Here is a 22406-nt window from a genome sequence, read left to right as displayed (position 1 = left end):
CCTGGGTGGGCGGCCACTCGGTTCTGCTGATCGGTCACATTGGACGCTCGGTCTCGATGGTCGACTTGGATGGGCGACCTTGGAGGACCGCTCGGTCTATGTGTGGTCGGACAGCGTTAGCTTGGACGGTCGGTCTTGATGGCCGACCTGGATGGGCGACATTGGAGGAGTGCTTGGTCTATGTATGCTCGGACAACGTTTAGCTTGGACGCTCGGTCTTAATGGCCGACCTGGATGGGGACCTTGGAGGAGCGCTAGGTCTATGTATGCTCGGACAGTGTTTAGCTTGGACGCTCGGTCATGATGGTGACCTGGGTGGGCGGCAAGGGGGAAACCGTTCGGTTTATGAGTCGGGAGGACCGGACGGTACAATGACAAATAAAGTTCTTCGTTTTTAAAGTTTTACATAATTTTCATAATACTCAAACTTAGTTTTTCAACAAGTTTCCAAAATTGACATTTCACATTCAAGTTTAGTAGTTATTCGTATACATAATATTCTAAACTTAACTCTTATACCAATAGAATTTAATATTTACAAATAAGAAGACTACTGTACTGGATTATCGGACGACCAACAAAAGAGGGTCTCCTAACGACCGTCAGGGACGACCGACCGATGACAAATAACTTTCAAAGATTAGGGCAAACCATCTTTAAGGATAGTGGATCATGATTGGGCCGGGATTAAGGTATCGTTAATTCTAGGTCTGCGCCAAAAACTATAAATACAAGTCAAAGGTAAGAGGTAGGTTATCACATTTACTGTGCATTTATTATTGTTACATTGAACTGCCGAACGGACTGTTTGCTGACTTTGGCATCAGAAAACCTTTAACAGGTACACCTCCGGACGGCCAGGCGAGGACAAAGGCTTGGATTGAAGACCAATTAATCCCAGAGCATAAATTGCGTAGGTATTAGAAGTGACTTAAACCCATCCCGGAACATTTTGGCACCCACCGTGGGACCGAGTGACTTAGAAGAGCCAACAGTGACCACGAGGAATATGAGCGTTGAGGACCCGACCGAGATGATCAAGATGTTACAACAAAAAATGGAAGAAATGCAGTAGCGTCACGAGGCGGAATTGGCAACTGTCCGGGCTGAGTGCTCAACCTGGATTGCTAAAGGGAAGGACACCAAAGCAGGAGAGAAGGCTGATGAAGAGCGTGGCAAGGCCGTCTAGGGGGAAACAACCGAACACAGTGGTATCCCGAATGAGACATGGAAGCCGACCGAGCCTGAAGTTGGGGCGAATGGGGCCAAGTCTGCTCCAATAGAGAGTGCCGCCGTGAGTAGGCAGTTGGTGGTAAAGGCCGAAGACACCTCCAACCACTTTTGTTCAAGCTATTATGGATGTTCACATATCCGAGCAGTTCGTCTCGCCTTAGTTCAAAATATATGACGGGACGACCGACCTGGACGATCACGTAAAAAAGTTTACCAATCGGATGACATTCCACACCGGGAACCAGGCTATTTGGTGCCGAGCGTTCTCTTATCCCTGGAGGGAGAAGCTTTGGAATGGTTCAACTCTTTGCCTCAAAATTCTATTGAGAACTTCAATGGCTTGAAGGTTATGTTCGGACGCCATTTTGCGAGTAGGCTCTCAAAACTTAACCATTTTTGAATTAGTAAACCTTAAGAACCATTTTTTTGAGTAGGCAGTTGGTGGTAAAGGTCGAAGACACCTCCGACCACTTACCGTTTGTTCAGGCTATTATGGATGTTCACATATCCGAGTAGTTTGTCTCTCCTCAATTCAAAATATATGACGAAATGATCGACCCGGACGACCACGTAAAAACATTTACCAACCGGATGGCATTCCACACCGAGAACCAGGCTATTTGGTGTTGAGCATTCTCCCTATCGCTGGAGGGAGAAGCTTTGAAATGGTTCAACTCTTTACCTCCAAATTCTATTGAGAACTTCGAGGGCCTGAAGGTTATGTTCGGACGCCAGTTTGCTAGTAGACTCTCAGGACTTAACCATTTTTGAATTAGTAAACCTTAAGCAAGGGAAGGAGGAGACTCTAAAAGCGTTCATGGACCGTTATCAGAAAATTGTTCGGCGAGTAAAGGGCCTCAATTCTGAGCTCGCCCTCCAATACGTTTTGCCTGCCCTTAAACCAGGGCCTTTTAAGGACATCGTCTGTTGCCGCGCCTCGAAGGCCATGAAAGAATTGCGTGAGCAGATGACCGATGAAATAAGGGTGAAGGATATGAAACAATCATACAAGAAGAAGTCACAAGAATCGAAGGGGGAGAAAGCGTAAAGAAAGAAACATGAAAACCAGTCGAGAAAGATCGGAGGGTTCAAGAAGAGGGAGTTCCCCAGGGGGCCGTGTTTTCAGTAGTATACCCTTCTGAGCATCCCCCGAGACAAAATATTACAAGAAGCACTAAGCGCCGAATTGATTCAGGCGTCGAAGAGGCGCCTTACGCCGCTTGGGGCTGACGGCAACAAGCACTGCTTGTACCATAAGAACATGGGTCACACCATGGAGAAGTGCGTGACCCTCAAAGATCGAATTGAGGAGTTGATCCGGGCGGGTCATTTGAAGAAGTACGTCAAGGTTGATCGCCCGATCGAATGGCACAACGGTTGCGTAGCCCGCGGCGGAGGAGTCAGGCAAGATAGGACGATCGTGGACGTCCGAGGTACGGCAGGAGTGATCGACCTCGATCGAAAAGGCGGCGAAGTCGAAGCCATAGCAGGAGCAATGACCGCTCGCTACGTGGTCATATCAACACGATATCCAGAGGGTTCGTCGGAGGGGGATCATCGTCGTCGACCAGGAAATGTCACGTTCGAGCATTCCGATCGGTTAACTCCGTGAGCATGCTCAGGAAAACCATGCCTCCCATCACCTTCACAGATGAAGATTTTTATGCTCTTGACCCAAAGCAGGATGACCCCATGGTAATCACCGCAGAAATAGCCCTCTACGGGGTAAGCAAGGTGCTGGTCGATTAGGGAAGCTCGGTCAACATCTTATACTGGAAAACTTTCCAGCGTATGGATTTGTTGGAAGACCTAATTGTGCTTTACAATGAGTAGATAGTAGGTTTCGCGGGCAAGCGAGTGGACACGCGAGGCTATGTAGAGCTCCGCACCCGTCTCGATGCTGGTCGAGACGACGACGAAAAAAAGGTCCGTTATTTGTTAGTGGAAGCCAATACATCGTATAACGTCCTCCTGGGACGCCCATGTCTGAAAGAGTTTGGAGGGATAGTTTCCACCCCTCACTTGACAATGAAGTACCCGTTGGAAAAAGAGACGGTGTGCACCTTCCGGGCGGACTAGAAAACGGCCAGGGAGTGTTATGCAGCCGGACTAAAACTTTATCCACAATCTACCAAGAAGAGGGTGATTCGGTCGGAAGTGGCCATGGCAGATCTTGACTCTCGCACCAACACCAATGATCGAATTGAGCCCTTGGGGGAGGTGCGTCCCGCCAAAATAGGACAAGGCAACGAGTAGGTCACCAACATGGCAGAAGGTCTGTAATCCGAGGTAGAACAGGAATTGCGGTGGGTCCTTTGGCGCAATCGAGATCTGTTTGCTTGGACGACGACAGACATGCATGTGATCCATCCCGCGGTAATGTCCTACAAATTGTCTCTCTTCAAGAAAGCAAGGCCGGTCGCCCAAAAGAAAAGAAGGATGAGAGCGGAGAAGAGGGAAGTTGTAGATGAAGAGGTGAGGAAGCTAAAGGAGACCGACTTTGTTAGGGAGGTAACTTACAGCACATGGCTGACCAATGTGGTCCTGGTCAAGAAGGCCAGCGAAAAGTTGTGTATGTCTATAGATTACACCGACTTGAACAAGGCATGCCCTAAGGACGCTCACTTGCTCCCTAACATTGATGACCTGGTCGATGGCGTGTCTGGTCACTGTATGCTCAGTTTCCTGGATGCCTACTCAAGCTATAATCAGATCCCAATGTACGTCCCAGATCAAGAAAAAACAAGCTTTATAACCGAAAAAACAAATTACTGCTATGACGTTATGTCATTCGGCTTAAAAAACGCAGGGACAACTTATCAACACTTATTGGACAAGATCTTTGCAGATCAGATTGGACGTTGCAGGGATGTATATGTAGATGACATGGTGGTCTCGTCAAAATCTGGTAACAAGCATATAGAGGATATGAAGGAGGTTTTAGGCAGATTCGACGGTACAACATGAGGTTGAACCCAACCAAATGTACCTTCGGGGTCGCAGTTGGAAAATTTGTAGGATTCATGCTGACTAATCGAGGAATAGAGGCAAGCGTACCAAATCGTTTTAAGTAATAAACCGGTAAGATCGGATATCGTATCCCAAGAGACTCGTATGACACTTTACAATCGTATAATTATCTAACTAATTTAGACTAAAGAATGATTTCTTTTAATGTGAATTTAGTGTAATGAAAATAAACATAATGCATAAGTGAGAAATTGAACTTCTTGGGGTTAAAACACTTGGAAACTAAATGATTAAAGATGATATGGAATGGAGATGTTGGAGAATGATTTTACCTACTACAGTCTCATGCAAATGCACATTACTACTTCTTCATTTAATTGCTCAAGTCAACCTACTACATTACTCAAACCCAATCCCTTGGTAGAGAGAGCCTAGATTCACTCATTAAATTCCAATCCCTTGGTAACCTAACAAGTTCATCTGCATTAAGACTAGAGGTTTAAGACAACTAAAGGTCCAAGCTCTATCCCTAGACACAATTTCCTCTAGGTATTTATTCCAGTTCAAGATTCACACAATACTTCCCAATATCAAGCAAACCTAAGAATCATGCTATGGTTGATCAAGTCACAACAAACTTTAAGAGAAGGAAATAAACACTCACAATAAATGAAAGAAACTTATATTCATTAAACACAAGTGCATTTACAAGAAAGTTTCGTAGTTACATCATTCCCCAACAAAATGAACTTAGCTATCCATAGTCATTGAGAGCTTGAGCTTACAATGGAAGAAAAATGGAAGAGATGGAGAACCAAGGAGGAAGAATGAAGAGTTCCCACTGCTCAAAACCAGCTCCCAGAGGTCCAAAAATGGTGTTTTAGAGCTTTAGCTGCCAAGAAGATGGCACCTTCGTTGCATGGAAGCCTTAAATAGGTCTAGGGTGCCATGTCAGCAAAAGTCGCGCCCAGCCCCCCTCTTCTTGGGCACCCAGGCGCGAGGGTTGCGCAGCTCCTGTGTGAAGAATGACGCCCGAACCCCTGTCTAGGGCACCCAGGCGCGAGATCTGCGCACAAAATGGGGCTAAGACCCCATTCTGAGGCATCCTGGCATGAAACTTGCAGTGAAATGCGAATTGAATGGGGCTCAGCCCCCCTCCTGAGGCGCCCAGGCGTGGGGAATCTTTCGTGATCCTTCAAAACACTTGCTTTTTGTAGCTTTTCCTAGGCTCTCACTCTTGGTAGTTTAGATACTCTTCCAAAGCACACAAATTGCCTACAAAACTTGAGGAATTAGTGATGAAAACTCCTATGTATAACGTAAGCTAAACTTGTTCACAAAGTTAGATAAAAGAGAGGATTAAGCATGTTTCAAGCTTCAAGAGAGTTGATTTGGTAAGAAAATTGCACCACAAATAATGGTAAGAATTACCGTTTTCAGTCCTCGAGATGAGAAGCCTGACCAACCTGAAGGAAATCCAAAGGTTGGTCGGATGGCTGACTTCGCTTTCTCGGTTCATACCGAAACTAGCAGAGCGCATCCGTTCGGTAATCAAGAGGATGAAGAGAGGAACTGGTACAGTAGTCTGGGATGCGGAGTGCGAGCGAGCATTCGAAGAAATGAAGAACGTGTTAACCAACCCTCCGGTCATGAACCGGCCACTCGACGGGGAAAACTTGCAAGTCTATTGTTGATGGATTAACAAGTGTACCAAATCACACAAGTAATATACTATGGTAAGATCAAGTATCGTATCCCAGAAGACTCTTGGCACTAAACAATCGTGTGATAAATTAATTAATTAAGACTTAAAATAAACGAGATCATTGGTTTGAGATGCAAAAACAGAAATAAAATATGAATGCAAATTGATCAATAGTAGAGTAATACAGAGATGAACGAATGTTGTTTACTATGAGATGAATATGTTGTTGGGGCTAGATTTCACCAAGTTCCCTCTCATGTATGTAAGAATTCCTCTTTATGCATTAATGTTAACGTCACTCACTAAAGTACTTAGAACCAAATCCCTTGGCACAATAAGTCTGCCTTAATTCCTAGTTCGTGTAATTCCTAGCGTTCCTAGAGAGTTAAGTCTAAAGATCAAGAGCTTAAGACGACCAAGTACTCATACCCTCATCCCTGAGAAATATTACCTTGGGAGAATGCAACAAGAACCTGAATTGTGAGGAACCTCCCGACACTCATGCAATTCATAAATATGCACTAAATGAGTTAAATATAGCAAGCATTAAAAACAAATGAATTCCCAACAAATAATGAATAAAGCATATAAATTAAGAATCAATTCAAATACATGAGAGTTCACAAGGTTACATCATTCCCCAACAACAAATAGAGTTTAGTTCCCCATATACATGGAGAAACTAGATGAACAACCGAAAAACATGAGATAGTAAAACCCTAAGAGTAGAAGAGGAAGCTCCCGCCTCCAGATCCGCCTTTAGAGAGTAGAAGAGTGTGCTGTTGTGTTGCTCCAGCCAGAAATGCAAAACCTAGAGCGTCGGGATCATTTAAATAGAGTCGGAAAAGAGTAGAAACAAGGCCCAATCCAAAATAAGTCGAAACAGATAAAAAAATGGGCCTATTTCACGATGGACGCTCGGGCCCATTTTTGGCCGCCCGGGCGGTGGGCGTCAATTTTTGGTCGCCCAAGCCTCCACTGGCCGCCCAAGCTTCGTGGTTGACTTTTTTGGTTGACTTTTTGTTGACTTTTCTACACTTTGGTTGACTTTTCTACACTCTGGTTGACTTTTCTGCATTCCAACTATTTGGTACTTTAATTATTCCTTCAAATCATTCCAATAACCTACAAAATCAAGGGAATTTTGTGATAAAATCATCAAGTATAACCTCAACTCTCTTATTCACAAAACTAAAGCAAAAACATGAGTCAAAGCAAGTTTCTAAGTCAAAAAGGGTGCATTTAGTATCAAAATTACATCACAGATAATGGTATTTTAAACCGTTATGATCTATCTAGGAGTTTCAAACAAAGCCATCAGCACCGCATTGGTACAAGAGAGATCGGACCCTAGACTTATTTACTTTGTGAGCAGGGTACTCTAGGACGATGAGACACATGCTACCAATAAGTGTACAAGGTTGCCTTAACACTCCTCAACGCAACTCGGAGACTTCGGTCGTACTTGTAGAGTCATCAGGTGGTCAGTTGAACGGACCACCCAATTTCGAAAATCTTAAGGAAGCCTGACCTCGCCGGGCAGATGGTTGGCTGGGCGGTGGAGTTGTCAAAATATGGGTTGCGCTATGAACCCAGGGGATCAGTTAAAGGCCAACACTTGGCGGATTTTGCGGTAGAAGGGTCGAACGGTTTCTTGTCGGAACATTCCCTCATATTCAAGTTTAAAACATCCAACAATCAAGCAGAGTATGAAGCCTTGGTGGCAGGCTTGAAGTTAGCTCGCAACATGGGAGCTCGGAAGATAACCTGCCGAACGGACTTACAATTGGTGGTGGGTCAGATGAACGACGATTTCCAGGTCAAGGACGACTACCTCCTTAAATACTTCCACAAGGAAACTACCTTAGTCAAAGGTTTTGAACAAGTTGATATCAAACACATCCCTCGCGAAGATAACTCTCGAGATGACATGATGTCCAAACTCAACAGCGGAAAGGAGAATGGACAACTCACCACATCATTCGGTAGGTGCTAGCCGAACCCTCAATTGAATGCCTAAGCATTACCGAGACGGACGAAGACACGGACGATTAAAGGATTGAGATTCGCAAGATGAAGCAGCAATAGGATGTCGGACAACCTGTTCGGCCGGCATACAAGAGAAAGATCGCTCGGTATATCCTAGTAGGAGATGACCTTTATAGGAGAGGATTTTCCACCCCTCTCCTCAAGTGCCTGGCTGCCCCCGAAGCCCGATATGTATTAGACGAACTACACAATGAAATTTGCGGGTTCCATACCGGACAATGTACCTTGAAGGCTCAGGCCATCAAGCCCGGTTATTACTGGTCGACTATGGAAGAAGACGCGAGAAGCTTTGTTAAAAAATGCACGGGTTTCCAAGCCCACGCCAACGTCCCTCAAGCCCCACCAAGCCTGTTGCACACCATGGTCTCGCTCTAGTCGTTCGCCTAGTAGGGGATGGACATTGTGGGACCCTTCCCTCCACGTCGGGCACAAAAAAAATTCCTCCTAGTTGGCATCGATTATTTTACCAAGTGGGTAGAAGCAGAGGCCCTCGCAACTATCACGACCCAACAATTACAGAAGTTTGTATGCAAGATAGTATGCCGATTCGGCCTTCCACGGACGATCGTGACAAACAATGGTAGGCAGTTCGTTGACAAGAAGCTAGGACTGTTCTACCAGAGCTTAGGGATAAAGCACCTCATGAGCTCGGTAGAGCATCTCCAGACGAACGACCAAGCGAAATCCATGAATAAGGCGATTGTAGCCGAATTAAAGAAGAGACTAGGAGAGAGTAAAGGGGCATGGGTGGACGAGCTACCAGAGGTTTTGTGGGTGTATAGGTGCACCCCGCATGGGACGACTGGCGATACGCCATTTAATCTGACATATGGCACCAACGCCATGTTGCTAGTCGAATTAGGGAAACTCTCCCTACGACACCCTTGACGAACAACGAGATTGAGCGGTTCTGCGAGCGGAGGCTTGTAGACGAATAGTGGAAAGAAAATATAACACCAAGGTTCGACCTCAGAGCTTCAAAAAAGGAGACCTAGTATGGACAAAGATGGGGGATGCCTGACGAACGGCCTCTCATGGGAAGCTAGCCGCAAAGTGGGAGGGACCCTTTAGAGTAATGGAAGACCTCGAGAACGGAGCTTACTGCCTGGTACATCCGAACTACCGACCTATTCCAAACACTTGGAATGCCTCACACCTCAAATTTTATTTCAGTTAAAATGATTATTGTATATCATTCCTTCTTTCAGAAATGAATACAATGATCAGCATTTTCGAAGAAGAATTAAGTAACAAACTTACTACACTTTGTTACGACGTATGGTTAATGGACGAGTTGGTGAGAGGAAACAACGCTGGGCAGTGAACGGCGAGTTCTTCAAAAGAACCACTGCCACCTGCGCAAAGAGCTTAATCAACCTCCCTGGCCGGACGCTCTTCAAGTACCCCGTCCTTCCCACCAATAACAGGCTCATCTGCACCCGCATCATGCTCGCCCTCCCCAAAGGAAGCATCTTTCCATCTAATACATGATGTCGAAACCTGAGGCCAACGCATCCACGCCTAGGAGGAAGGCCGCCTGGCACATAGCCTTGTTGAAACCCTCCTAGTTCTCTATAGTCACGTTGGAATTCAGAGTGGCGATCACTTCATTTGCATTGAGAAATTCGGAGGTAAGTGTCTCATTCTGACCGGACAGTTCTTCCTCCCTAGCCTTTTGACCCCGACCTTCAGCTTGCCAACTTCTCCCACCACCTGATCGCCCCTCGCCCGGGCGTTCCTCAGTTGCTGAGCGGTCTCGGCCAACTCCTGACGAGCTTCATCAAGCTTAGCTTGCAAACCAGACTGCTGCTCGCCACACCCCGCATGATCAATGGCCAAGGCCTCCAACCGAGCGCGAAGACCATCTGAGGTTCTCTTCTCCTCATCCAGCTTGGCCTTTAAGTTAGTGGCACTTCGACGATCAGCAAGTTTTCGAAGACACCACGTTAACATCGCCCCTCGGGTGGTCAACTCCAAAGCGGCATTGATAATATCCCCCTCGGACATCGGTTCGACCATTGCTCGTTAGGAGGAACTTATGTGAAAATTGACATGAGAGCCAATATGGAACTCAAGGTCAAAAACGTCGGCCGGAATAAGACACGACACACTTTCTCCCTACGACTCCTTTTAGAGGAAGATTTCTCCCCCTCTTTGCTTTTCCTTTTCCTCTCTGATAATGGAATGGTCGTGGCAGCAACAACAACTTCAAAAGACTGCTCTAGATTAACAATCAACGTTTGCTGAGGAGCCTTGACCATCGTCACCTTAGAAATTGGCGGAGCCACCGGTCTACTTCTGACAGTGGCAGTCGCATGGCTAAAAGAGGCTGATCGGGGATCCCGAGCCCTGGAACTGGTATCCCTTGTACATTTTTGGGAGGACATGAAACTGGTCTTACGTGGCTCCGACAATGACATGTATCCTAAAAAGAAATCAGAAATTTAGCTAAGTTAAACAACAAAATACCAAACAAACCAATGGAAAACACCATACCGAATGCTATTTGATCAAAGTCCTCATAATTCAAACACTCAACAAAGCCGCGGGCATTTAGGTGGCGGGGCAGGTTGTTTATTATCATCACAACTTCCATCTCATCAGGAGTCATCCGGCCAACCGCCTAAGCGTTTATTTTACGAGGGTTCCTCATCCAATAAAAGGGGAAGAGAGGGATGCCCGCTTCATCGTGGAACTCGGACCGACCCGATTCCCTTATTATTATTTTAAAGTATCTCGACTTGAAGTTTTGAATGACTTTGAGTACGGTTTGAACAGGTAACGATCTTAGATGAACGTTAAATTAATGAAGAAATACTGGAACGGTAGGGGTAATTCCCTTAGTAGAGCACGTCACAAAGGCTTGTACGAATGCCCAACCGTTAGGATTAAGCTGAGAAGGAGCAATGTTTAGCTCTCAGATTCACAAAGGCGCAAGTTCTTTTTCCCCAATTTCGCAAACCCTAATTTTGGTTGGTAAAGGGGATGACATGTGCCACGTACTTTTCAAATGAAATGCCACCTCAGCTAGCCACCAGGCAATAATTTTGACGCCGTCCATAGAATTTAACGGCAGGGACTGTATTGCTTCAATTTTTCATAAATAGGGACCAAATTGAGCTACTTCAAAATACAGGGACCTAATTGACGCAAAAGTGCACAAATAGGGACCTCCGAATCAATTAAACCGCTATAATATAAAGTATTATCTTTTACAGTTATCCCAAAATAACCATAGAATTTAAAACTTTATATACAAACCGACTACTACAATACTATATACAATGCTAAAAACAACTGGTTTAAGCTGCCGCGTCATCTTCATCCAATGCCTTCTCAAGGGACACATCATCTCCCTCTGCTCACACCCACAGGATGATCATTGCAAAGAAAGAAACACCAACACATACAAAACACAGATAACAAGCAACATGGTAAGCTAGTTTAAACAAAAGAGCAATCATATATTTATTAACTACAGTTCACACAATCATATCCACTCATATATAAATATCACCAACTCTGTATGCATGACACTACATTGAATTAGACCGTTCCGACTTAGAATGATAGCCGAGCTATGGCGGGTTGGCACTCGTGATGGATTCTACTGCTTTGCAAAGTCGTTGCCAATGGGTTTCACCCTACCAGACTCACGAGGTTAGTGTGTATCATGCCTTGGAGCATACTGGAAGCCTCCAAGACTAAGACCTCTTGCTACTCCTCACGACATAGTTCAATCTTCTCTAGGTGAGAATGAAAGACCATTGGAGTTTTAGGATAACCCCCAAGGTTGAGCTCCTGCTTTCATTCTAAAATACACTTGAAATCTCACCAAGAGATTCTACTTTGGAACTTTACTTTCACCTTGATACATGATACATAACATAGTCAATTCATTACTTCATTATACATTCATACATACTCAAACACTCAGTCCAATACTAGATTTAAATCACACAAGAACAAAGAAAGAAAGAATAGACTAAAGAACCTAGGCTATTCGCTCTACGCAGGATCTCGCCGAGCGAAAATGGAGGTGTCTCGCACAACGACCCAAACTTGTTGTGCGAATCCTCAAACAGAGACTCAAACTACACAACCATTCGCACAACGAGTTTAGTCGTTGTGCGAATAAGCTCGCATAGGTTCCAGACCTTCAGTCCTCGCATAGCGCCCCAAATCGCTATGCGAGAGCCCCAAACAGTGGCTCATACTCCCCAAACACTCGCAAAGTGCACCCATTCACTATTCAAATTAATCTAGCATTTATCTCAGACCACCACCAGTCGCACAGCAACTAGATTCGCTATGCGAATCACCAGACAGAGAGCAACCCTCTCCAATCACTCCCACAGCGCACCAACTCGTTGTGTGAGTGCCCCAAACAGTGAGCAACTCTCTACAGTCATTCGCACAGCGCACCAGTTCGTTGTGCAAATGCCCTGGCAGAGAACATTTTGCCAGGGTGACTCGTTGTGCGAATCCATTCGCTCAACGAGTCTGCAGAATGAAATTCTGCATAATTATGCAACTCAACCACAAATTACCAATTCTAACTATTTTCCCAACTTCTAACACTCCTAGATTGTGTTATATACTTAATTAGACTTGTCTAAGTGATTCAAAACCTTTCTAACATCAATCGAAAGTGTTTATGAACCAATTCCTACTCTAAAACATCAAATTCGTCAACTTAGGGACCCAAATCTCAATCTACCACTTTGAACCTGTTTTTGACCATTTTAATGACTCAAACAAGTCACATATAACTTACTTAAACTGCCTCAATATACCAAATGAGCCCTTGACCTTTAGTTCTCAATTTCACTACCTCAGTTCCTCTAAAATGACCAAAAACACTACCCAATTCACTTAACTTACTAAAGTGACTATTATAACAAATTACAGTCATCTAACATACTCAATTGTAGTGTACATCACATCCAAAATCAGTTCACAAGCATCATTCCACAATTTCACAGTTTACATTCCAGTACATACAATTATATCTACTCAAAACCTAAAATGTGACCCAAACAACATAATAACACAGAATTCAGCATACACACATGTCATACAACTAATTTAAAGAAAGTATCTAGCTCCCCTTACCTTAGAGATAAAGTGCCCAGCTCACAGAATCATTCAAACAGTACCTTGCACCGCAAGGAAACTCAACAGAAACCTACAACTCACCAATTGGTGATAGAGAACAACTCTTAGAGCTTGAATTGAACTAGGAATTTTAGATGAAAACTACAAGACACATGCGACAGAAGAATTTGCATGATCTCGACTCAAGAACATGCGATGAAAAGGGAAAACAGCTTACCAGATAGAATCAAGAAACTGATCGGTTAGTTGTGTAGCCCTCTACCAGATAGAATGGCTTGGCACCTCCTGATCGTCAATCTGACAACTCAATTGAGAGAAATTCTAGAGAGATGTCAGAAAACTCTGAGGAATAGTGTTCTAGAGAGATGAATTGTATTTAGATAATGAACAAAAAAGTTCTATTTATATTATAAGATTATTTTAAAATAAAATTGTTCGTCTTATTATTTTAATACACCGATCTACTCTAATACTCTAATATATATATATATATATATATATATATATATATATATATATTCGTTATTTATTTTTATAATCATAATACGAACTTATACAATAAATTTATGATTTTTTTAAAACTATTGTATTTATTGTTATTAATATTATATTAAAGTTGTGAGAAAATGATGGAGAGATAAAAAAAATTGTTTTGAATTAGACATTTCACCTAAGCATGTGGCACCTGTGTCATACATGTGTTGGTATCCAATAATATCAGGCACATGACACCTCGTATAGAAGAGGTGTCCGAGCTTCATATCCATGTTAATTGAAACCTCATGACTTTCTGTGTTGTTGATGATGATAGTTCATGCCTTCTGTGTCTAATTGCAACTTAGTTTTAAGAGATAATTAACTCTTTTAAGATTCGAACGATTTAATATGGTAAAGTGTAAGAAAAATTCACTACAAACCAATCAAAAGTTATTACCACTGAGTAACAAGATACAGTAAAAGTTAATGAACTTTTCAAACCTACTAGTTGTAATTTTATTAATTCTCTTACAGAACAAAATAATGAAAATAAACACTTTTATGAGAAAATAGACAATACAGTAGCAATGTAAAACAATTTTACTATGCAGTTCATGTTGAACAATTATGGATGTTAAGCTTGTTGACTCAATATAAGGGTAACTTATGATTGGATGATAATGTAGTCTTACACTAATATTAAATAGTCATTAAACTCTTTGTTTTACTAAGTTATTGTTAATTTTTTTTATTAGAGAAGTTAAGGACACTTTAGTGCCCACAATCATCAGACATGAGTGCCCCTAAAGGTCAAGTCTTCGTCAACTGATACCATGTTTTTGCCCATTGATGAGTAAACCTTTCTCAATAGTAGCCTCCCTCAAAGCCTTTTGTTCATTCTGAAACCTAAGCCTGATAAAGGAAGAAACTTGCAACAGTTGTTCAGGGAATTTGGGTCCATCTGTAATCTTAATCCAAGGTTTGTTTCATCCTCATTCATTGCATGTTGCACTGCCTCCTATCTGCAATACGCAGTTGACTTCTTTTTGGTAGGATTTAATGTCAAAAGATAGAACCGAAAACAGCATTTAGGAATCTGTTTTACTCTCTTGGATTCTGTCTTTTGGTAAATAATGTATATTTAGTAGTGGAAAATCAAAGGAACATGCATTATCTTTCCGAAATCACTTGGCTGTTGGCACTGTTGCTTTCATTCTTGAAATGTTTTTCCTAAAATATTGAAATCAGAAATTTGTTTGAGCTCAAATATTTTTTTCTTGAAATTTATAATTTGGTGACCTCTTAACATTCAGGCAGTTGCTACTTTCCTAATGTTTGATGCTGTTGATTGAAATCATTGCTTCGAATATTCCCTTTCTGGCACAATCTTCAGTATGTCATAGCTGTTGTTTTAATGTGCAAATACAAAAATCAGTTGCAGTATGCATAAATATAGTTCATACCATTACGTGAATAATAAAACCCTGTATTAACTGGGAGTCTTTTGGTAATCAACTGGTACTTTTCCTTTATGGGGTTGTCTAACTTACCTCAACCAAAAATAAAGTTAAAAAATCCCATTGTAAATCATTGGTACAATTAATATCAGCCACCGATTAATAGCATTTAGGCTCTTTGCTTTTGGAAGTGATTATCAAGAAAAAAAATTTGCAACATGACTTTAACTAAGCTTAAGAAAAGAAGGATAGCTATTTGGCCGAAACTGAAGAGATTTGCTAATTTTGTCATTGTTTTCTTCATTATCATCATAGCAAGACCATATTTTAGCATGTCAAGAACAGCTGTTCAAGAGTATGTATAATCACTAGAAAGATATTGTATGAGAAAATCCACACATTGAATAGTTTGTAGTTTTTCAGTAAGTTCATTTTAAACATTACTTTGCCATTATTTCATTGCTATAATAGTAAAATAATATAAAGAGAGAGAGGATGTTCATGACTTTTACTGAGACTTTTTATCATAAAAACCTATGAAGGCTTACGTAATGCTGAAAAATATAAATCTGGGAGCCTTTTATTGCAGGAAAATGGCTGAAATAGGCGCAGCTGTGGCGTCAACATTAATAGAGCGTGTGGTGGATGCAATTATAGGTCGTGCTCGATGTTTATTCTATTTCAAGAAGTCTGTTGTTAAACTTCAAAAATCAAAGAGAGAGTTGGAGAAGTCATTGCTGCACATGAGAGAACGTGTTAAAGAAGCCACGACAAATGCAGAGAAGATTGTGCAACCAGTTGAAGAGTGGCTGAAAGATGTGGAAAGGGTTCTGGAAGATGTGCAGGGGCTGGAAGAAAGGGTGGAGGAAAGTGAATGCTGTTTGAACATGACATTTAAGTATTCTCTAGCAAAAGAGGTAATATGCATGACGCTGCAAATGAATGTGGTGAACAACAATAACAAATTTGAGCCATTTTCACACCCCATTAAACTCTCAAGCATGAATTACTTCTTTCCCAAAGACTTTGTGGCATTGGATTCTAGGAAGCCAGTTTATGAAGAGCTACTGCAGGCAATCCAAGATGAGAGGAGCAATGTGATTGGAATGGTTGGTGTGGAAGGTTCAGGTAAAAGCACTTTAGCAAGAGTGGTGGGGAAGCAATTAGAGGAGTCAAAGCTTTTTGACAATGTGGTTATGACAATTGTGTCTCAAGATGTCAAATTGAGAGATATTCAAGGTCAAATTGCTGATCACTTGAGCTTTTCATTGATGGAAGAGACAGAACTTGGCAGGGCACTACGGTTATCTCACAGGTTAAAAACTGAGAAGATTCTCATCATCTTGGATGGTGTATGGGAGAAACTGGACTTGGAAGCTATTGGGATTCCATTGAATGAGAATGAGAAGAGATGTTGCGTCCTCCTTACCACCCGTAACCAAGAAGTTTGCACCTCAATGAACTGCCAAACAGTGATTGAACTCTCCTTGTTAGATGAAGATGAAGGTTGGGATTTGTTCAAGCAGCGTGCACAAATACATGATGATTCTCCAGAAGAATTGAGAGAGGTGGCTAAGAGAGTCTTTGACAAATGCAAAGGACTGCTAGTTACCATTGTGGCAGTGGCAAGAACTTTGAAGGGAAAGACTTTTACCAACTGGGAATTGGCATTATTTAGACTAGAAACTTCTGAATCAATTGATGTTCAAGAGGGCTTGACAAGTACCTATGAATGCAATGAATTGGAGGAAATAATTTGCTTGGATTGGAAGGACGCAGGTCAACTTAGATACTTGTATGCCCCTTCCCAGCCAGTTTTTCCCAAACTGAGGAAAATCTTAATCAAAGGATGCATCAAATTGAGAAAAATCTTCTTCCCTAGCATGGTTTCAAGCCTCCCAGAGTTGAGAGAGCTGTCTGTACAAGATTGCAATGAATTGGTAGAAATTGTTTCTTCAGAGGAAGCTAGACAATTGGCAAATCTACCTTTTCAATCTCAAAAAGTTTCTTTCCCCAAATTGTGGATGGTTGAGATAGAAAGATGCAACAAATTGAAATCAATTTTCTTTTCAACCATTGTTTCAAGCCTATCAGAGTTGACACAGTTGTCTATATGCAACTGCAACAACTTAGAGGTAATAATTTCTTCAGATTCCGAGGAAACACAGAAGCATAGAAATGTAAATGCTCCTTTCCCACAATTTTTCCCCAAACTATGGAGGATTAGCATTGAGAATTGCAGCAAACTGAAAACATTCTTCTCTGCTACCACCGTTACAAGTCTACCAACGTTGCAACAGCTAATTGTAAAGGACTGCAACACATGGGAGGAAATAATTTCTCTAGATTCAGATCAAGCAGGACAATTTAGAAATCTGCATCCTCTTTACAATCAAGAAGACTGTTTCCCCAAACTTGGAAGCGTCCAGATTGAAAGATGCAACTCGTTGAAAACAATCTTCATCATGGAAATTGTTTCAACCCTTTCAGAGTTGCTTGAGTTGACTGTAAGGGGTTGCGAAGAATGGGTGAAAATAATGTCCTTAGGTTTAGAGCAAGCAAAACAATATGCTCCTTCCAAACAAATTTGTTTCACCAAACTGCAGAAAATTGAAATTGAAAATTGCAAAAGGCTTAAAACAATTTTCTTTACAAACATTGTTACAAGCCTTCCGGAGTTGGAACAAATAGTTGTAAAGAACTGCGATGAGTGGGAGGGCATAGTTTCTTCAGATTCAGAGGAAGAAAGACAGTATAGATTCCTTTCTACTTCTTCCCAAGAAGTTTGTTTTCCCAAATTGAGGAAGATTGAAGTCGAGAAATGCAACAAATTGAAAGCAATCTTTTCTACAACCATTGTCTCAAGCCTACCGGAGTTGGAGCAACTGATTGTAAAGGACTGCAATGACTTTGAGGAAATAATTTCTTTGGATTCAGATGAAGCTAGAGGACTTAGAAACTCATATGCTCCTTCCCAACAAGTTTTCTTTCCAAAACTGGAAAGTATTAGTATCGAAAGATGTTCCAAATTTAAAAGAATGTTTTACATGGTAATTGTTAATATCGTACCAATGTTGGAACAATTGATTGTAAAGGATTGCAATGAATGGGAGGAAATCATTTCCTTAGATTCAATGGAAGAAAGTGAACTTAGAGATGTTTCTGTTATTTGTTTTCCTAGTCTGAGAAAGATTGAGATTGAAGGCTGCAACAGATTGAAAGCAATTTTCTCTTCAACAACTGTTAGAAGACTGCCAATGTTGGAGAAACTATTTGTAAAGGACTGCAGTGAATTGGAGGATATAATTTCCTTGGATTCAAAGGAAGCAAGGCAATGCACCAACCAACTCACCCCTTTCCTACAAGTTTATTTCCCCAAACTGTTCGAGATTGTTATAAAATGTTGCAACAAATTGAAAGCAATTTTTTCCACAACCTTAATTTCTAGACTGCCAAGGTTGGAGTATCTGAGTATCGACAACTGCAATGAACTGGAGGAAATAGTTTCTCTAGATTCTGTGGAAATAGGACAACTAAGAAACCTATATGATCCTTCCCAACAAAGTTGTTTCCCCTGTGCTGCAGAATATAGTGGTCAACAGATGCAACAAATTGAAAAAAATCTTTTCAGCAAAGATTGTCACTACCCTTCCAGAGTTGATGCAAGTATGTATAAGCTATTGCAATGAATGGGAGGAAATAATTTCTTCAGATTCAGAGGAATCAAGTAAACAAAGAAACCTATTAGGAGCTTGCCAAAAAGTTTTTTTCCCTAAGCTGGAATCAGTTTATATTGAAAAATGCAACAAACTGAAAACAATATTTTGTGCAACAGTTACTAGCCTACCCAAGTTACGACATCTAAATGTAACAGGATGCAATGAATGGGAGGAAATAATTTCTTTAGGTTCAAGGAAAGTAGGACAGAATAAAAACTTCCTTAATCCTTGCCACAACAAATGTTTCCCTAAGCTACAAAGTATTTGGGTTGAGGAATGCAACAAATTGAAAACAATCTTCTTTCTATGCATTGTATCCAGATTACCAAACTTGGAATCCCTTTTTGTTGACAACTGCAACAATTTGGAGGCTATAATTTCTCCATATTCAATGGAAGCAACGCAATCTAGAAACCTATCAGGTCCTCCAAAAGAAGTTAGATTCCCAAAACTTGGAAGTATCGTGATCAGGCGATGCAGCAAAATGAAAAACATTTTCTCTACAGTCACTTTATCAAGATTTCCAAAGTTAAAAAAACTGTTTGTACTGGACTGCAATGAAATGGAGGATATAATTTATTCAGAAGCAAAACCACTGAGAAACCTGTCAACTTCTTCCCAACAAATCTACTTCCCCACACTACATAATATCCAAATCGAAAGATGCGACAAATTGAAGACAATCTTTTCCTTCACCATTGTAAGAAGCCTGCCAGAGTTGGAAAGTGTGAGTGTAGAGGATTGCAATGAATTGGAAGAAATATTCTTTTTCGGTTCAGAGGAAGGACAAGTTGAAAATATATCTGCTCCCTTCCAACATGTTTGTCTTCCAAAAGTTCGTAGCATTAAAATCAAAACATGCAACAAATTGAAGTTTATATTCCCATATTCTGTGGCTTGTCAATGCTCTTCGCTGAATTTACTAGATGTAGAATCTTGCCCTCAACTAGAGCAGATTGTTAAATTTGAAGATAAAGCTACAAATGAAGAAGAAGGTTCTGGGGTGGCGGTTGATGATAATCATGCCAAGCATTTATTGTTTCCAAATCTTAGTTGGCTAGAACTCAAGAAGTTGCCAACAATTAATGGGATTTTCCCTTGGTATGAACCCCAAAATTGTAACTTGATCATACAAGAGTGCCCCAAGTATTTGTGGTTCACTTAGTGTGATACTATTCTGCTACATTTTTCTCCGGTGTTGGTTTAAAATGCCGTTCATCAATTTCATTAATGAATGTCAGTTTCTTTGATTAGTTTTGTTGGTAAATGTTCTCTTATCCAGTCGGTAGTTATAGTTTAGGAGATCTAAGCATTACAAATGAAGCATGAGATTAACTCGTTGGACTTAATTCCAAGTTGTGATTTTTTTATCAAACCAAAGATGTAAATTATAGTTATGGTTTGTGAATTAAAGTATGATTGTATAGTAAGTACTGGACTCTTTTTCCCTTGATATTTAATAAATCAAAAACACATGTTTTTCTTTATGTCAGTGGCTAAGCAGGGAAGCTAGCTGGTGGTGTAGTCCCCCATGGCTGCTAGAACTCTTGCTCTCACAGAGCCTCTTGGTGTCTCAGTTCCTTCGTAGGGTGGTTCTTAGTTTCCTCCACATGCAGCTTAGCTCTGTTTTATTTAATTGCTTAATTTAAGCGCTTGTTTAATTATTGTGTCTCTGAAATTTGGCCAATTTAAAAGCGTGTGTTGTATAATGATCCCAGTAATTATTGATTGGTTAATAAAATTTGAAGGACTTTGGTTGAAGGATCCATCTTCAAGAAATTATTGTGACATTGTCGATCGAACTGATTAATATCTAAAATGTTTATTGCTCATCTTATCAATTACTACTTTCCTCTGGATTCAAGGTAAAACCGATTTCAATGTAAAAGAGATTTTGTTAGAACCCCATGTATGTTTGGTATCAAGGAGTTCTTTTTTTCATTTATCCCAGTGGGATCATGGAGTTGGGGCATTATACTTTTCTCGACTCATTGCATACAAATTATGCATCAATTCAGTTGCATTCTTGAAATTGAGAGAAAGATTGCTTGATAGTGACGGATGATTCTTTGATTTCTTCAACATTATTGGAATAAGTAAAAATTTCAAGTGGTACACAACGATCCCAGAATAAGTAAACACTTTTGTTGGCCAAAGAATGCTTAAGTGATGTTGGACTTATGGAGTTGAATGTACCCTAAAAATGATGGATTTTATGAACTTCCTCAATCTTCTATGTGTCGAGTGGGTTTCCTTCCATCCTCTCTTTCGTACTCGTCCTCCATGGATGGATGGTGGTGTGTCTACAAAAAACACTTTGGCATCCAAGTTAATAAGGTTTGTCAGATAACAATGGATACGATAAACAATGAACTCCCATTATTTACTTCCATGAATGTACTATTTATAAAATAATTATGGATTTATGAGCCTTCATCTATATGGGTTGGGTGAGTTGTGACTCATTCACGTAATAAGTTAATTGTCTGATTCAGAATGTGCTAAGTTAAATAATCTGTAGTAATTATAGAAAATATTTATAGAATCTTCTCAACTAGAGAAGATATCTATAGAATCTTCCTAATTAGAGAAAACATGTATATGATTTTTTATATTATTTTATTTCCTTATTTCCCTTTCTAGAAGATTAGATTGCTACAAATAGAGGTAAGAAGAATGTAATTACCATGAATGAAAATAATAAAATCATTCTCTTCTTCAAGTTGGCATCAAAAATCTCGATCTTGGGAGATCCGTTTTCCCTAAAACAGTAGCCACTCTTGCCCCTGTCCCACCATCGCGGCTACTACAGTAGCCGATCAAGGTCGTTGATAGGGCAGAAAGGTGCACCCAACTCCGGTGATCACAACACTAGAAATCGCTTCAGGAAAGAAGTCGCCATGCGCCGCCACGCACCACCACCATTGTCGGCACGTGTACGTCTAGTTTTGGCGAGACCCACTCGCCGCCGCCATCACAGACAAGGTCACCAAAGCCTCCCGAGTTCGTTCCACGAGTCGGTGATGTCTCGTTTGGCCGACATTTGAGTAGATATGAGTTTTAAGTTATACTCCTTTTCCCGGTGTAATCCATTGTCGTTGTCGCCTCGAATAAGGCACTAGAGACACCTGATTGCGTTCTACGTGATGTTTGAAGTAAAAATTATTCTTTTGGGTCCTAATGATCTACCCAATATGGTGGGTTCCTATCGGTTGGATGGTCAGAATTTCCTACAATGGAGCCAATATATTCAAAGGATTCTAAAGGGATGTTCAAGATTATATCACATAGATAGAGGTGGACTAAGACTAGATGACACTCATTTTCCAATTTGGGACAATGAAGATTCACTAATTATGACTTGGATGCGGCAGTCCATGATTCTTAAGATAAGTAAAAAAATATATGTTTCATTCTTCTGCCAAAGAAATATGGGATGATTTAGAGAGTACTTTCCTATTAAAAAAGGATTTTGTTGCATGCTATGACATTAAAAGCAGGATATTTGGCAAAAAATATGAAAGAAGAAAACAACCCACATCAACTCTGGATCAAGAAAAATTGTCTAGTCCAGAGGAGAGGAGCCCTGAAGATATCAGTGAGGAGGAGGTAAGTATTATTGAGAATTTGTACATTGCATTGAGAAAAGAAAGAATATCATGTGCTAAATATCCTATT

At 41.0% G+C, this 22406-nt stretch overlaps 1 protein-coding gene across 1 annotated transcript; it reads left to right on the top strand.

The window, feature by feature from the left end:
• The first annotated feature begins 14360 nt into the window (after nucleotides 1–14360).
• On the top strand, nucleotides 14361–19981 carry LOC124827069 (uncharacterized). Its single transcript, XM_088115321.1, is given in 3 exon segments — nucleotides 14361–14531; nucleotides 15599–18581; nucleotides 18583–19981. Coding segments are annotated over 2 exon segments (4290 nt in total). The 5' UTR covers nucleotides 14361–14531; nucleotides 15599–15602; the 3' UTR covers nucleotides 19894–19981.
• The last annotated feature ends 2425 nt before the right edge of the window (nucleotides 19982–22406 follow it).

The sequence above is a fragment of the Vigna umbellata genome, chromosome 5 (assembly GCF_029865625.1).
Source record: "Vigna umbellata cultivar VRB3 chromosome 5, Vumbellata_1.0, whole genome shotgun sequence".
Taxonomy (NCBI): domain Eukaryota; kingdom Viridiplantae; phylum Streptophyta; class Magnoliopsida; order Fabales; family Fabaceae; genus Vigna; species Vigna umbellata.
Note: the sequence above shows the minus strand (reverse complement) of the source record. Positions and strands in the feature narration are given on the sequence as shown.